The 16,285-nt window shown below is 49.5% G+C and overlaps 1 protein-coding gene across 1 annotated transcript in view; it reads left to right on the top strand.

The window, feature by feature from the left end:
* The window catches only part of FAM178B (family with sequence similarity 178 member B), a 167,220-nt gene that overhangs the window by 52,650 nt on the left and 98,285 nt on the right, over positions 1-16,285 (top strand). The window contains exon 10 of the mRNA XM_033156711.1: positions 7,008-7,137. Coding sequence (XP_033012602.1) covers positions 7,008-7,137 — 130 coding nt within the window. The remainder of the gene's footprint in view (positions 1-7,007; positions 7,138-16,285) is intronic.

Genomic DNA, 16,285 nt, shown 5'->3' on the forward strand with positions numbered 1-16,285 from the left:
TTCAGCCTCCACCCCGGAAGGTGGAGGCCACTCATTGACAGGAGGCGGAGCTGAGGGCCACTCCACAGCGAAAGGTATCTGGCTAGGGTACCTGATGTCACAGGGGTGGTCCATCTCCTGAATCCAGCTTTCCATTCCCTGGACTACTGGCCGCTTCCCCAGACCCAGTCACTTCTTAGGGTCCCAATTCCACCTCCCCCATCCTGCTAGGTCCCTCCCCAGGTTGCTCTGTTCCAACTCCCCAAGCTGCTCCCATTCCTCCCCAGATTTTGACCATCCCCTCCATGACACATCCAGGGGATTCGTGACAGCAGGTGCACAGTTTGCAGGCTTTTTAGAATGGTTGCTTCAAGAAGATGCCATCCTTGGACTGACTCAAGGAGACCCCCACCTCCAGAAGATCAAACCATATGTGTAGCTGTGTGCTGCTGCCTAATGGCCAGGCATCCTGATTGGTTTGCATTGAACTATTGGTTGGCTACTTAATGAGCATTCATACTGATTTCTTTGCGTACACACTATGCCTTGAAACAACATTTCCTCCATCAAAGACTTCTGGGGACTGTAGTTGGTTAAGGGTTGCTGGGAACTGTAGGGTTTAAATCTATGCCCAGAAATTTTCGCAAGAAATAATGTTCTTCAGGTGTGCTTTAAAAGTGTAGCATGCACACAGCCATAATTACATTTCCCAGATTCCCCCCCCCACGAGGGATCACATATTAAACCAGTTTAAATTGCATTGTGGGAATGGAAAGGCACCACGTCTCATTCTTACATACTGTATCTGTGCTTGGTTTGCCAGTTGGTTAACCACAGCCCGAAAGATTTTCGGTCATCCTCTCCCATCTTTGGATGAACTATATAGCTCCCGTTGTCTCAAAAAAGCAAACAACATTTTACAGGATTCATCTCATCCTGGATATAGTCTGTTTGCACGGTTGCCTTCGGGCAAGAGATAGAGAACAATTAAATCAAGAACAAATAGACTAAAAAACAGTTTTTGTCCAAGAGTTGTAATTATATTTTTTTTTAATGAAGAATTTATTAGCATTTTCATAATACAACACACACCCAGACCCACACCTACAAATACAAAACAAATACAAATACATATATTGCCAGGATTCTTCTTCTTATTTATATACCTAACAAAAAAAAATTCTATTTCCAAATCTTGACATTTGACCTCCCCTGCCTTTTCACCTTCGGTTTTAAATCCATATTTTACTTTCTTAACAGCTTTTCTCTAAAAAAAAAAAAAAGAATTTAACTTCAATTAAAGATAACACAATTATCTTAATCATCCTATTGTATCATAAATCTTAGCAGAATATTCTTATAAAATCTAAACTTATTTCTTCTGTCCTTTATCGTGCTGCTTTTTAACTTAAAATCCAATATCCCCTTACTTATTCAAGATAAACTTATAATTAACAACCTTCACTCTCCGATTTCAGATACCATAACAGACCATTTAAAATTTACATTTAATACTTCACCCCACACCCCCTCTGTCCATTGTCTTTCTCTGTCTTTCGCCGGAACCAATCTTCCAGTTGTCTTCTTTTCCCAAATGTCCACAGATCCAGGCAGCATTCACAACAAACCTTGCATCGAGCTTCAGGATACACATCACATCTTTTCTAGGCTCCTCCGCTTCTTTGTACCATACTTCTTCTTCTTGTAGATATCTTAATTCTATGTCCCTTGCCCCCGAGCTCCCACCTCGGGGTCTGGATATTGCAAATTTTACCGTTCCGGGACTGCCACCCCCAAAGAACGGTTCCTTTTCCCGGAGTCGCCCAGCCATTTCAGACCATCCTTCAAGCATCCCTTCTAACTCTTTGCCAAGGTTTTCTTCCATTGTGTAAAACTTTTGCAAAGCCTCCTCTGTGGGAAGTAGGTTTTTTTTATTTATAATCCCACTCAAGACTTGCAATTTCCGATTAAGCAGTTCCAGCCTCAAGACAGTAAGCATTTCTTCATCCGTTAATCCAGAGTTCAAAACAAGTTCAAACACAAAGTCCAGCATTTTGGGGGAGCGGGTAAGTGTCAAATTTCAGTTCCTGTCTCTTCCTTCCTTTGTTTCAATTGTTTCCCACGTCAGTCCAGATTTTCCATCGCCATTTTTTCTGAAGCCAGAGCGTAAAGACCAAAACTTTAAATGGAGATATTTTCTGCCCACTTAATCCCCAGAGGGGAATCTCAGCAGTCTCAGTTTCCAAATTCCAACCACTTTGTATCCATTATTGTAGCAGCAGTCACTTAAACTGGTTATTTTCTTTCTCTCCCGAAGGGAGGAAGGCAGGCTCCCTTTCCTCTTCCCCCCGGATCGTTCCAAAGATATAAAAGTCAATCAAATACTCACAACCACCGGGTTCTTTCAGATCATTAAAGACAGGTAGAACTTAGACGCTCATCACAGGATTTGTCGCCGCATTTGCATCCCGGTTGGGGCATGTCCCCTATAGCCCGGCTCCGTCGTCCCTTCACCCCCACTCCCCCTTTACAGGGGGAGCGAGGGAAGGGTTCAGAGCCACAACGGGCACAGCCGGGGAGCCCAGGGTGCGGGACGCTCTTCCCGCACCCCACCGGAGCCCCGCTTTGCGGTAGCGGGGCTCCAACCCCCGGGATGGACTGGGCGCTTCGCAGCCGAAGCAGCCCACGACCACCCGCAATGGCGTCGCCGCCGGAAGTCAAGAGTTGTAATTATTTTAAATGCTGTAACCAAATGATATGATCTTGGGGAGTCATGATGGATGGTATGTATGTGTGGCTGTAAATGTATAAGTGAATATATGTGGCTGTAAATGTGGGATGGCATTCAATTTTGTTACCGGTGAGTAGCCGTGTGCATGCACACGAAAGAAGAAGTGTGCATGCACACGAAAGCTCATACCAAGAACAAACACAGTTGGTCTCTAAGGTGCTACTGAATTCAATTTTGTTGCACTACATACAATGACAATAAAGTATCTATCTATCTATCTATCTATCTATCTATCTATCTATCTATCTATTCAGTCCATATTGTCCTAGGTGGCAAAAGTGGTTCATGCCATCCCTGGTGTTGGTCCTCATCAGAGGGTTGGCAAAACTGGCCCCTGCTGGGGACACAGGCTGGAGTGTGTGCACAGAAACCACCTACTGGGTGTCGGAGTCTCCCCACAACCCCTGGAGCGCCCCTCCCTCTGACAGCACTCCAGCACCTTCTTTGCCCACATAAAGAATCCACCAGGATTTCCAGCAGGAAAAGCTGCTGCTACTGCAGAAGGGGATGCAGAGGGGTCCTTGGAGTGGCTTCCAGGCAGAGAGCAGTGCAGGTGCCCCATCCAGCCCCAAGGAGGCACGCTCCTCCTGTCCAGGCAACCTTTCCTGCTTCTCAGTTATTTTCTGTGCAGGGGGTGCCAATACAGTTCCTTGCCAAGGGTCCCTCTGGTCCCTCTAGGTTCTTAAACAGGTGGCTCGCCATACCCTCCAAGTGTCCCGATTTCCCAGGACAACCATGGAAGTACGAAAACCATCCCTGCTTCTGATTTGGTCCCAGAATGTCTGTATTTCGCCTGCCAGCGCTTGGGGAGGAGATGAGCCGGCACTTGTCCCAAGTGATGGCAGCAGTGGCAGCGAGGGAGAATCTCATGGCCTCTCCATGGCCTGTCCACGGCTGCCGGCCGCTGCTTGTCTCCTCCCTCATGGCAGCTGCTGGAGAAGGGTGAGGAGGAGGAGAGGCTGTTGCTGCTGAGGCCCAGCCCTGCATGATACGCCAGCTCTGAGGGGCAGGCAGAGGGCAAGGGCACTCTGGGCAGCGAGAAAGGGGGAGAGGAGTGGAGCACAAGGATTTCTCAGTTTGTTAAACGAATGCATTGTGTGTCTTGCCCCTTTCTAAAATTTATTGTTTGGTGTGTGTTTTTCTTTCTGTAAATCTGCCAAAGAAGGTCCTGTGTGCTGTGTCCCGTTGGTGTAGTGGCAGTGACACTCGTCCTTCTTCTGGTAGGAAAGGGGGGGGGGTGTCCCAGGAGGGTCAGTTGGAGGGGAATGAGAAATGTCCCCCTTTTCACCTGAGGAATGTTGGAGGGTATGCGCTACCTCTCAGACAGCTGGCAAATCTTCCGTGTCAGAGTATTCGCCCGTTAGTGCCCAGCAATACAGTGGTACCTCGGGTTACGTACTTTTCGGGTTAGGAACTCCGCTAACCCGGAAGCGCAACCCAACGCGCGCACGATTTGCACATGCGCAGAGCGTTTCCCCCCGTTTTTTTCAGTTTTTTTCGGGTTATGGCCTTTTCGGGTTATGTACTGTAACCCGGAACGAATTAAGTACGTAACCCAGGGTACCACTGTATTGCTAATCTCTTTCAGCCCCAGCTTCCCAGCCAGCCGTCTGCCCAGGAGGCCCACAGCTCGGAGACGGTCCTTGTGCACATCTGGCTCCGTCCCTCCTTCATCTCTTGCCAGCCCTCCCACTCCTAGTGCTCTTGCGAGTGTGTGATGCTGCTCTGCCCCCCACCCTCCATATCCCGTCCAGATGCACAGCTCTTGTGCCCCACCCTGCCCCAGCCAAAGAACCTTCCCACCCCCAGCAACTAAATTGCTCAGGATATGGCCCAGCCAGGCGTCAGGTAATTGCGAGGTGAAGAGGGAAAAGTGAGGGAGGGAATTTGCCACCCTGCTGCTCCTAAAAGCGGCAGTTTCCCTCCTCCCATCCTACATGGTAATTAGAGGATCTGTTAAGCTGGCGAAGAAACAAAGTGTGTGTGTGTGGGGGGGGGAATCCACCAGCTGCAAATGGCTGCAACAAAGAAAGGCAGTGGTTTGTCTGATGGTAAAGATTTGTTTCCCTCAGGCAATTATGTGCTGTGAGGGCTTGAGTCACCCTGAGCAGCCTGCTGGCTTATCTGCTTAGACACCGGAAGGGAAGGGGCCTCAGCGCTCTGGGATTTGGGTGGGGGTCTTATTGCCTTTCTAGCTGAGGTAGTTAAACCAAGTGGCCTGGGGGGGGGGCAGCAGAATGGCGACCACACTTGTCCTTGGGGTGGGGGCAAGGCCTGCTTTCACAAGGCTGTGAGTGAGCAACAGACAGCCTCTCTTGTTCCTTCATCCATCAGGCAGGCAGGCAGCTGTTCCGGTTTCTTTTGGGACAAAGGTAACATATTCTTAGTCCAAGTGAGAGGGGGCATATAAACTTTCTGTAATGCATAAAAAGTTCTCTGGTCACTTGTGGTTGGTTGTAGCATAGTCCCCAAACCTTGGCATCAGTGGTGTAGCATGGGGGACTGGAGGGGGCCGTGGCCCCAGGCATATTTTTCAGGAGGTATGACGAGGTACCTCCATGACAGGCCCCTCATTGTAGCCAGAGCCACGGGGAGGGGAGCCGACCCTAGCTGGGTCTCTAAGGCTGGGCTGCAGTGCACGAGAGAGCTGCCGAGACAGCTTCATCGCGCAATGGCCCAACACCCCACCAGCCACGGCTCCATTCCCTGGTCAGGCCTGACCTGGAGGAGGAGAGGCAGCAGCAGTGTTGCCGCCTCTCTCCTGCGCTGGCCTCCAGCACCTTCCAAAGCTGTGCAGGATGGCCTGAGTGTGCCCTTGAAGCAGCGTTGAGGGCTGGGCCAGTGTGGTTGCAGCGGGCTTCTTCCGTTTGCCTGCCGTGGGTGGCAGTAGCATATGCTCCGCTACAGCTCGGCATGTCAAAAACATGCAAGACAACTTACCCACCAACAGGCCACTCAGAGCGTTTGTGGGATGCTCTCCCCAGAGAGTCTCGCCTGGCACCTTCATTACATATTTCCAGGCACCAGGCAATTATGTTTCTCTGTAACCAGGACTTTGGCTGGGCATTCTGTGACCCTTTCAATGTGCTTGTGGGTTATTGGTTTGCTTTTGTTTGTTCTTTTGTAATGTTGTGAACCACCTTATGACCACCTTATGATGAAGGGCATCGTACATATTTAATGAATTAACAAAAAAGAGGGGTAAACCAGAATTCTTCGAGGGGGAGAATGTGCTTTGAAGGTGCTTTAAAGGTACAGTGTGTGCACAGCCCAAGTTTATTGTGGGAAAAGTCGTCGTCCCCCCCCCCCCCCGCCAGAAACCTAAGGACTGTAAATCTGTGGATAGCTAATCCAAAAACCTACTACCCTCAATAGAGAGAAGTTATGAAAGTTAAACTAACATAGAGCTAATCTAAGTTTGTACTGTGGATGTGCGCTTACTCCTGCAGCATTCCCCATGGGGTCCAGAAGCAAGTGGCAAGGAACCCCATCCCCTTGAAGCTTGCTGCTTGAAACTGCAGGAGGAGATGCTGCTTATTTCTTGGGTAAACAAACCAGGCTCCAGACCAAAATGCTCCAGATCTGTAAAAGGTTCCCATATTTCTTTCTCATTGGAGAAGGGACAAGGATCTGTTCCTGTGTTCTGCAACTGAACGACCTAATGAAATTTGAAATTCGTTTGGCCTACTACTTTCCCCTGAGAAAACCCACAGTTTTGCCCAGAATTGGAACAGACAGCAGTCGGGTTTTCTATGGATTGACTTTTGTTCTGATTTAGCGCCAAAAAGTGTTTTTTTTACAGCAAAAAACAATGGGGCAAAGAGGTAAAACCAGTGTCTAGAAAGTGTGGGACAAGCAGAAAACTGCTTTCTAGGCACAGGGCAAGTGGAAGTGTGGATGAGCCCAGAGGTTCCTATTTAAAAGTGAGCCTACCTCATTTTCACTTTATGAAACAATACATGAACACAGCCATCCTTCAAAATTTGCATTCAGCGAAGTTCTCCAGCCACATAATGCATTCAAAAATGTATATACTGGGGTAAGGTGTGCATTAAAATACATATATTCATGAAAATAAAATACAAAAATGTATTCTATTAGGGAAAATTGCTTTGCAAAAATGTGCATATTAGCAAAGTGAATTGATGTCTATATTACAAGAAATAATGAAGAAACAAGAAATTGAAAGAACCCCAAATAAACAGATCCACTCAAACTCTTTTTCTCTTATTAACAGACAAGAGCCCAGATCTTTGGTGCCCGGTGCTGAAGGACATCATACAAGCCTTCTACAATTTGGGAGCCTGTACATCTGCCTTGTACCTTCCTGGGCTTGTTCAGCCAGAATTCAGACCTAAAGACGTGAAGTGAGTTAAGTTTTATTTTTGTGGACCATGCTTGAACGCTTTTTGGAACTTCTAAAGAACTCTGGGGAAGGGCCATAGTGGTAGAGCAACTGCCTTGCATGCAGAAGGTCCCAGATTCAATCCTTAGCATCTCCAGGTTGGACTGGGAATGTCTTCCTCTCGGAAACTCTGGGGATTTGCTGCCAGTCAGCCGAGACAATACAGACTGCACTGCTAAGATGGATCACATAGTCTGACTTGGTATAAGGCTACTTCCTATATTCATGTAACTTTTTATTGCCATGCAACATGTACCTTGGAAACTCACTGGAACAGCAGCAGCAGCAGCAGCAGCTCTCTCGTTCTTAGAACCAGTAGACACAGAGGACTGGGGCTGCACTGAGGCGCCCCTTTTGACGCAAGACCAAGAGAATGGTCTGAGGTGGCTGGTGTAAGCGGTAAGCTGGTCTGGGCCTGGCCAGGATCAGAGAAATTTCCTGTAAATTCTTGGGAGATATAAATGTAATCTGTGAAAATAAGTAGCTAGGTGAGAAAGTAAGACCACCAGATGAACAAATTGAACCTTCACCCACATGCTGCTGGTTTGGATGCCTCCGAAACATGTGGAGGTGATGAGCTCTGGATTTTTGTCTCTGTTTCTAAAGCAATAATGTACAGCTTCACAGATGGTTTCCTGCGAGACATTCTGACCATGAGACAAGGAACGCTGCAGCAACAAACATTTGGCCCCTGGGAAGAGTACCAATAGGTTCCTGCTTCAGGACATTTCTGTGCTGCTTGCTCAGTGCAAAAGCATTGGGTGGATGATATAACAAGAAAGTTAAGCCAGTTTTAACCTTTCTAATAGTAACGACTCCCAGTCAGAGGACCCTGGGAATTGTACATTCTGTTTGCTATCTTTGAAGAAAGGCAAAGCCTAGAAGCAGATGGTTGTTTTTCAGAGTCGGAAGTAATTTGAAACAGGGATCATTGCCTATAGTATGTGCTCATCTTGCTTTTGCTGCTGGTAAACAAGATGTGCTGGTTTTTTGTATTTTCTAACCTGTAGAAACTGTTTAATCAGAGAGGGAAAGTGGGACAAATAAACACATGTGTAAATTATGGGGAGCAATGCCACTGCCAAATGACTTTCAGTTCTTCTTGACCATTGGACTCACTCTTGGTCTCGTCCATTGAATCCACCAGAGCCTGTCTTCGCATGCAGGGAAAGTCTCTAACTCACCAAAGGTTTGGGACCCATTGGCTACCCTCACCTGGTTTAGGGTGTATGGGGTGTTAGGGGAGAGTAGTACCTTTGGTGGGGGGGGGAAACATTGTGCTCCTTCAGGGATAGTTTGTCCACCTTTGGTCCCCATCCTGCTTCCAGCTCTCACCTGTGGCTCCTAGAAGCTATCAGCAGGCGACAGCGGCCACACCCCGGGAAACAGCTTTGACTGGCTGGCTAAACCAGCCAGTAGTAGTAACGTTTTATGTGATGTTGTCCTACCCTTGTTACGTGAGGTATTCTTGCCCAGTTACTACATCTAGACCAGCCTTTCTCAACTTGGTTCGCTCTAGATGTTTTGGACTACATTGCCAGCCAGTGCCATTCGAGTGAGCATGAAAAGGGCCCTTCTTTATACAAGCAGATTGGTGTGTGTTGTTGTGGATGGGTTTGGCATTAGGCAAAGCAAGGCTGTGATTGCTTCACTAAGCACCCAACTTGTTGTTTCATATCCGCGCACCCCTACAGCAATGGAGAGCAGCCCAAAGCAGGTTGGCTTGAGCCTGGTGTATGGGGAAGAAATAGTACAAGTGCTTTACTGAATTTCACATTTGAGTTTTAAGCCTTCTCCCTGTTTTGCAAATTCAGTCAATCCCATTTCCACATGACTTTGCAAACAAAAAAAAAATCAAATGAAAATTTGTGCACATTTTTGTGTGCATCTCTCCTAATTATAATGATGCTATTTTTGCCAATATGTGCATTTTGTGCACACTTTCTCTCATATAAGGGGAGTTTTGTACACATTTTTAGATTGGAGTACAGTCATACCCCAGGTTGCACACACCCCGGGTTGCGGACGTTTGAGTTAAGAATGCCCGCAACCCGGAAGCGCTTCCAGAGCGTGCACAACCCGTGCGCGCCCCTGGATGCGCAGAACGCTTCTGCACACTTCGCGCATGCGCAGAAGCACTCAAATCGCGCTACTTCAGGGTTTTTTTCTTTTGGGGGGGCGTTTGTGTTGCGCACGCCCGTGTTATGTAGCGCGATCCGGAATGGATCGCGTGCGTAACATGGGGTACCACTGTACTGCATTGCACAATTCAGAGTGAATTTTAGGAGAATAGGTGTGTTTTAATTTGTGTAACACAATTCCTGTCATTCCCAACAATTGACCATTGTGATGTGAGTTCAAGTCTAAGAACTTGTCAGGGACCACATGTTCTTCAGCCGTGACTGTCCTGGCTCCTACTTGCAGGTATAGTACTAGGACTCTCAGTCTCACCTCTGTGTTATTGGATATTTCCAATGCAGCATGACTTCAACGCCACCACTCATCAGTGAAGTGTTCCCCTGAAACCAGATTGGATAGTGAGCCAGCCATATTGTCTCCACCTCCATTGCCAAAGATGCAACGGCAACTGGGCTGGTGTGAGCAGACCCAGCCTCCTCCCAGGAGCGCTCTCTTTATTGCCCAGTCCCATGCCCACCCAGCTCAGAGGGCATGTCAAGTGTTGGGACAATGATGTCTTAGCTTATGCCTAGCTGTGTACCTTAGAGCCCTGCTGTGACCCCCTGAGCTGAGCATTGAATCAGTACGGCTGTTAGTGCCTGAGAGCTGAAATTAAGAACTGAGAGAGACTGAGAAGGCTACATGTGTGGGATGCCCAGAGCTGCAACAAGGAGATGGCTGGAGGCCAGGAGGAGCATCGGCAGGGCTTGGGGTGTGTGTGTCTTTCCCGGCATCTGCTGCCACCTGGCCCCAGCTGGCACCTCTCAATCCTTCACTTTTATGAGCCACCAGTTCCCGAACATAGTTTGAACCAGAGCAGGTTATAAATCCTGGTGGTGAGCCGCGGGGAGAGGATCCTGGTATAAATCTTCCTCTTTTAACTCACCTCTTCCAGTTTCCAAAGTCTGACAGGGGAAAGGAAACAAAAGCAGTTATCCATCTAAATAACACCCCCTCCCTCTATTCTGTTTGCCCACATCAGGCCTGTAATTAACAGGCTGGGAAGCAAAGAAGCAAGTAAATGATGGGAGTCTGGAAAGAGAAGATAGCCAGGTTCATAAAGGCAGCTGCAAAGCCAGGGTAGGGAGGAGAAACAGAGGGATTGAGGGTGCTGGAAAGCTGTGCTGATCAACCACGTTGCAAGGTGTCACATGCAGGGGCGTTCCTAGCCCCTTGGCTGCCCGGGGCGGGAAGCCAAGGGGCACCCCTGGGGGGCGGGGCATCGCAGCGCGTGCGTGCGTCATGACGTCATGACGCACGCGCGCGCGGTGACAGCCCGGCATCCCCGGGGGCGGGGCATCGCTGCGTGTGCGTCATGACGCACGCGCGCGCAGCGACGCCCCCCCTGGGGTATGCCGGGCGGGGGCTTGGGGGCATCGGCGGGCTACAAAGAGCCCCGAAGCCGCAGCCATAGCGCAAAGGGCTGCCAGGCTGCGGCTTCGGGGCTCTTTGCCGCCCACCGAGGCTCCGGAAAGCGGCGGCCCGGCATCCCCGGGGGCGGGGCATCGCTGCGTGTGCGTCATGACGCACGCACGCGCGCGCGGCGACGCCCCCGCCCCTGGGGTATACCGGGCGGGGGCTTGGGGGCATCGGCGGGCTACAAAGAGCCCCGAAGCCGCAGCCATAGCGCAAAGGGCTGCCAGGCTGCGGCTTCGGGGCTCTTTGCCGCCCACCGAGGCTCCGGAAAGCGGCGGCCCGGCATCCCCGGGGGCGGGGCATCGCTGCGTGTGCGTCATGACGCACGCGCGCGCAGCGACGCCCCCGCCCCTGGGGTATGCCGGGCCGCCACTTCGGGAGCCTCGTCCGTGCAGCGCTGCTGCTCCCGGGGTGACGGAGGGAGCGGCGGCGCATGGGAGTGGTGGGACGCGCCGCCGCTCCCTCCGTCACCCCGGGAGCAGCAGCACTGCACACACCCGCCTAGGGGCGGCACGAGGGGCGGCCCGCCCCCACCGCCCCCACCCTACGACGCCCCTGGTCACATGCAACCATGCTAGGAGGGAAGTTTGCTGCCCAGATTGATTGCAGTCCCAGCTGTAGCCCAGGGCCCTTCCCAGCAGAGGGTGCGGTTGGTGGCTCACAAGTCCATGAGCTTGGTCCCCTTTCTAGAAGGCCGAAGGGAGGCAAGTAGCCCTTTTGCCAGGAGAGGGACCTGCCAGAGGGCATCCTGGTTTGCTTGCACCTTGCTTACATTGTGGTTAGATGATAGCAGATAGTTACTTATTTATTTTTATGTAAGGTTACCAGGAGCTTTTCATGGATGCAGCAGAGCACACTGTCTGTACCAAGGGGGAGTCAGGGCACATCCCTGAGGAGGACAGTTCCCCAACACGGGAGCCAGATGTATGGAGGAACGTGACTCAAAGAAGTAGAAAGCCCAGGGATCGCTCTGAGTGTTTAGAACTACACAATCAATTTGAAGTGCTCTCCCGTAACATGGAAGATGAAGAACAGACTTCATTTGAAGATCTCTCCCTCATCACAGTTGATGAGGAATATGAAGACGAGCAGCACAGTCAGTCCTCCAGGAATGTGGAAGTGACCTTGGAAGGGACAGCACATGGAAGAATACCAACCAAGCCTATGAGGAGGCGTGTAGTGGTGATAGGGGATTCCCTACTGAGGGGTACAGAAGCAGTGATCTGTGGACCTGACAAGACGTCTCGAGAGGTGTGCTGTCTCCCCGGGGCCAAGATCCAAGATGTAACAGAACGGCTGCAAGGAATCAAAGAACCCACTGACAAATACCCCTTCCTTTTGGTCCATGTGGGAACCAATGACACTGCAAGCCATAGCCTCCATCAAAAGTGATTATGAGGCTCTGGGCAGGAAGTTGAAGCAATTAAATGCACAAATTGTCATCTCATCTGTCCTCCCAGTTGAATGACATGCCCCAAGGAGAGAGAGAAAAATACGGGAAGTAAATACCTGGCTACGCAAATGGTGCCAGCAGGAACGGTTTGGATTCTTAGATCACGGTCTGCAGTTTCTTGAAGATGGACTTCTGGCAAGTGATGGGCTGCACCTCACAAGGGTTGGGAGGAATGTTTTTGCCAACAATCTCAAAAACCTTATCAGGAGGGCTTTAAACTGACTTATGTGGGGGAGGGAGACAGTGGTCCTGAAGGTAGGAGCCTATGAAGTGCTGAAGATGGTCATCCAAATGTCAAGGACCAAATGAAGCAAACAGCATGCAGACCTAGTGGCAGGAGGAAAAAATCCTTCAATAAGAGACTAGGGGGAATGATCAATGGTCTTCAATGTCTGTATACTAATGCACAGAGCATGGGATGAACAATAAACAAGATGAACTTGAGCTCTTGGTACAGCAAACTAAATACGACATAATAGGCACCACTGAAACCTGGTGGGATGAGTCTCATGATTGGAATGTAGTAATAGAAGGATACTTTCCAAATAGGAAAGGAGGAGGAGTGGCGTTGTATGTCAGGGATGTGTATACCTGTAAAGAGATCCGGGATTTAAAACTTCAAAGCCAAACTGAGAGTATCTGGGTCAAAATTAAGGGAGAGGCACATGGCAAAATTAAGGGAAAGGCACACCTGCTGCTCCCGGGGTGACGGAGGGAGCGGTGGCACATGGGAGTGGCAGGAGGGGCTGCCGCTTGTCACCCCCACGCGCCACTGTTTGCTCCGTTGCCCCGGGAGCAGCAGCACCACACACGCCGTGCACTGCTGCTCCCGGGGCAACGGAGCGAGCGGCGGCGCGTGGGGGTGACAAGCGGCAGCCCCTCCCGCCACTCCCCACGCACCGCCGGTCACCCCGGGAGCAGCAGCGCTGCATGGGTGGGGTGCTCGCTCAGCCGTGCGCTGCTGTTCCCGGGGTGACGGAGGGAGTGGCGGCACTTGTGAATGGTGGGAGGGACCGCCGCTTGTCACCCCCCCTCTCCCCTGTCACCTGGGGCGTACCGCCCCTACTGGCCCCCCCAGCAATGCCCCTGGCTGGAAGTGGGCAGGCAGAAAAAGGTCCTCCTTTCCTTCCACTCTGCAGTTTTCATCTGAAATCTTAGGCGCAGTACTGCACCCAGAGCTCAGAAACTGCTTGTGCTAACGAAATTCCCTGTCACAAAATGTGCCTAGAACAATGGGAATTTCAAACACTGGTTTCAGTTCACATATTGTTTGGGAAAGTGCAAATTAGGTAGGTTCACATTACAGTAGAATTCAAACTGTCCTGAATTTCTCTGCCCCCCCCCCCGCCCGCCCCTGTTCCTAATGGTGCCTCCAGGGAGTTAATCTTTATCTGCTACTCTGACAAGCAGGCAAAATCCGTCATCTCAGGTGATGACTTCACCTTTGCCTAACGCTTGCCATGTGCCTCTGAAGCTTGACATCAGCCCAGACACTGGTCCTTCCATCTCTGGGCAGTGGAGGAGTAGCAAGATATTTGGACAGGGCTGGCTCTACCATTAGGCAGAGTTGGATGGCAGATGCTGGGGGGTGGGGGTGGCAACCCATGGCTGTACTCTTTTTGTGTGTGTGTGTGTGAGAGAGAGAGACCAGTGCTATGTATGCTATGTGCCTGTTCTGCACTCTGATAACTAGTAAGGGGGGGGCACTAAGCCACAAAACAATATCGGGTAATGATGCTGCCCTCAGATGTGATAGAGAACACTACTGCATTAAAATATATTGAAATAAGATTCAACTGCCAGGCCAGTTGGCTTCTGTACATAGAACATTGGCGTCACCATCTTGTCCTTCGTCTCAAGCGGCAAAACTGACTTGGTCCAGCCCAGCTCTTAAAAGTGACTGAGAATCTGAGGCCACATTTTCCACTGTTCAGTAGGAGGAATTTCTGTTCTTGGCAAGCTGTTTTCCCCATCATCCTTTCCCCTCTGATTGCTTTTGTGTGTGTGTGTCCTTGATAACCTATGAGTGCATAATTTCCCCCTTTGAACTAGACGTCTTGTGACCCTTTCCAAACCTTGGGCTCAGTGGTAGCCTCTCTGCTCCATTCTCTCAAACTGGGGGAGATTAAAGCCTCTGCACAGAGCCAGGTGTACCGGTAACATCCACTGCCTGGCAGTCAAGAGGCTTCCAACCCACGGGATTAACAGGCGGGTTTGCTTTGTTAAGGCTCTATTGTTTCCAGCGCCTGGGCAGGCTGCCAAGTCCCCTCCTGCTGTGTTTGGCCTTTGTGATTTGCTCTGCACCAATCCTCCTCCTGCTCCTCCTCCACCATCACCTGATCACTTTGCACCTGAGCAAGAGTGAATTGAGCTGTTTTTACATAGCAGCCAAGTGCTCATGCCATATCTTATTCTCCCCTTTGCTCCTTTAGCTCTTGATAGCTGGGGGGGGGGAGAATGTAACAGCTGTCGGGGGGGGGGGGCTTAGCTGAGCTTCTAGAGAACTGCGACCCCATGGTTGAATGAACATAACACACAAGGGTCTGATTCCCTTCGCACCTTTCCACTTATTTACATGAGCAGAGATAGCTGAGGTCCTTTCAAAGGCTGTAGCAACATAACATTTACCTCTGTGTGAATGTGTGTGTTTGTTTGCTTTTAAGCAATTTGAGCAGAGGATGCGTGGGGAACACACTGCTCTAGAATGGAAAATCCAACGGCCTAGGAAGCATTCATGGGGTTTGTCCGTTTGTTGAATGGTTTATATTGCTGTTTTTGATATAATTGTTTCGTTTGCATTTGGTTTCTATAGAAAGAAAAATGGGGAAATAAATATTAAACACCCCCCATACGCAAAAAGTATTCTCCAGCATCACCAAGATAAAACTTTGCTGCACCAAGTTCAGATACCTAGGGGTAAAAATAACCAGAAACCTCAACAAATTATACCTCCACAACTACAACCCCTTGTGGTGACAAATCAACAAAGACCTGAGGAGATGGGACAACACCAACTTCACTCTCTCAGACAAAATAGCCATGATCAAAATTATCACCTTCCCAGAATTAACCTACCAGTTCCAAACCCTCCCAATCTGGATTTCTCCAGCCCAGCTTCGCAAATGACAGAAGAAATTGCAGTCATTCATCTTCTCATACAAAAAAAACAAGAATAAGCCCCAAATACCTGCACCTCCCCTCCTCAGAAGGAGGATGGGGAACCCTCAACATAGAAGTATATTACATCGCCAGCCAAATACACCACATAATACCGTATATCCTAGAAGATGAGACAAAACAATGGGTACACCTGGAGAGGGACGCAATTGAAAATACCTGCACCACAGCAAACCCATCCCTCGCAAACAAACTAAGGAAAATCCCCACAGCACTAAACAGGTTCACACAGACCATGCCTAAAGAATGGAAAGAGGAAGTAGGTAAACTGTCCCCAACCCTATCCCCACTAATTCCCCTGGCATGCCACCCATTATTCCACCACGCAGCACAAAACCTCCAGATAAAAACCTGCCAATACCACCTAGCAGACTTCTACAAAAATAAAAAACCCATATCAACACAAGAAATACAGGACAAACTAGGGGACAGCCAAATGCCCTGGCTAACCCACCACCAAATTACATGCCCTCTTTAAACAACTCAGTAGTAAAATCAGCAGCAACTAGGCCCTTGAAAACCTTCAAAAACCTCCTCCTAACAACAAAGGGACATGGCAAAGGGATGATCTCCACAATATACAAAATACTGCTTCAAAACCCCACAAACCCCCAGACGTAATCAAAAAACAATGGGAGGACAACATAGGCTATTAGATTAACCCCACCCAATGGACCAGGATGTGGTCTAAACCCCACTTTAAATCCATATCAGCGAAAAGAAAAGAACTCACTCTGAAAATCACTTACAGACCTAATACGCCCAGGAACCTCACCAAAATGCTGGAGAGGATGCACCTCCACAGGCACATACCTCCACATGTGATGGGAATGTCCTAAAATCCAACTCTTTTGGACAGAAATCATATAAGAAATATGCAAAATAA

This window comes from Lacerta agilis, chromosome 8 (assembly GCF_009819535.1).
Source record: "Lacerta agilis isolate rLacAgi1 chromosome 8, rLacAgi1.pri, whole genome shotgun sequence".
Taxonomy (NCBI): Eukaryota; Metazoa; Chordata; class Lepidosauria; order Squamata; family Lacertidae; genus Lacerta; species Lacerta agilis.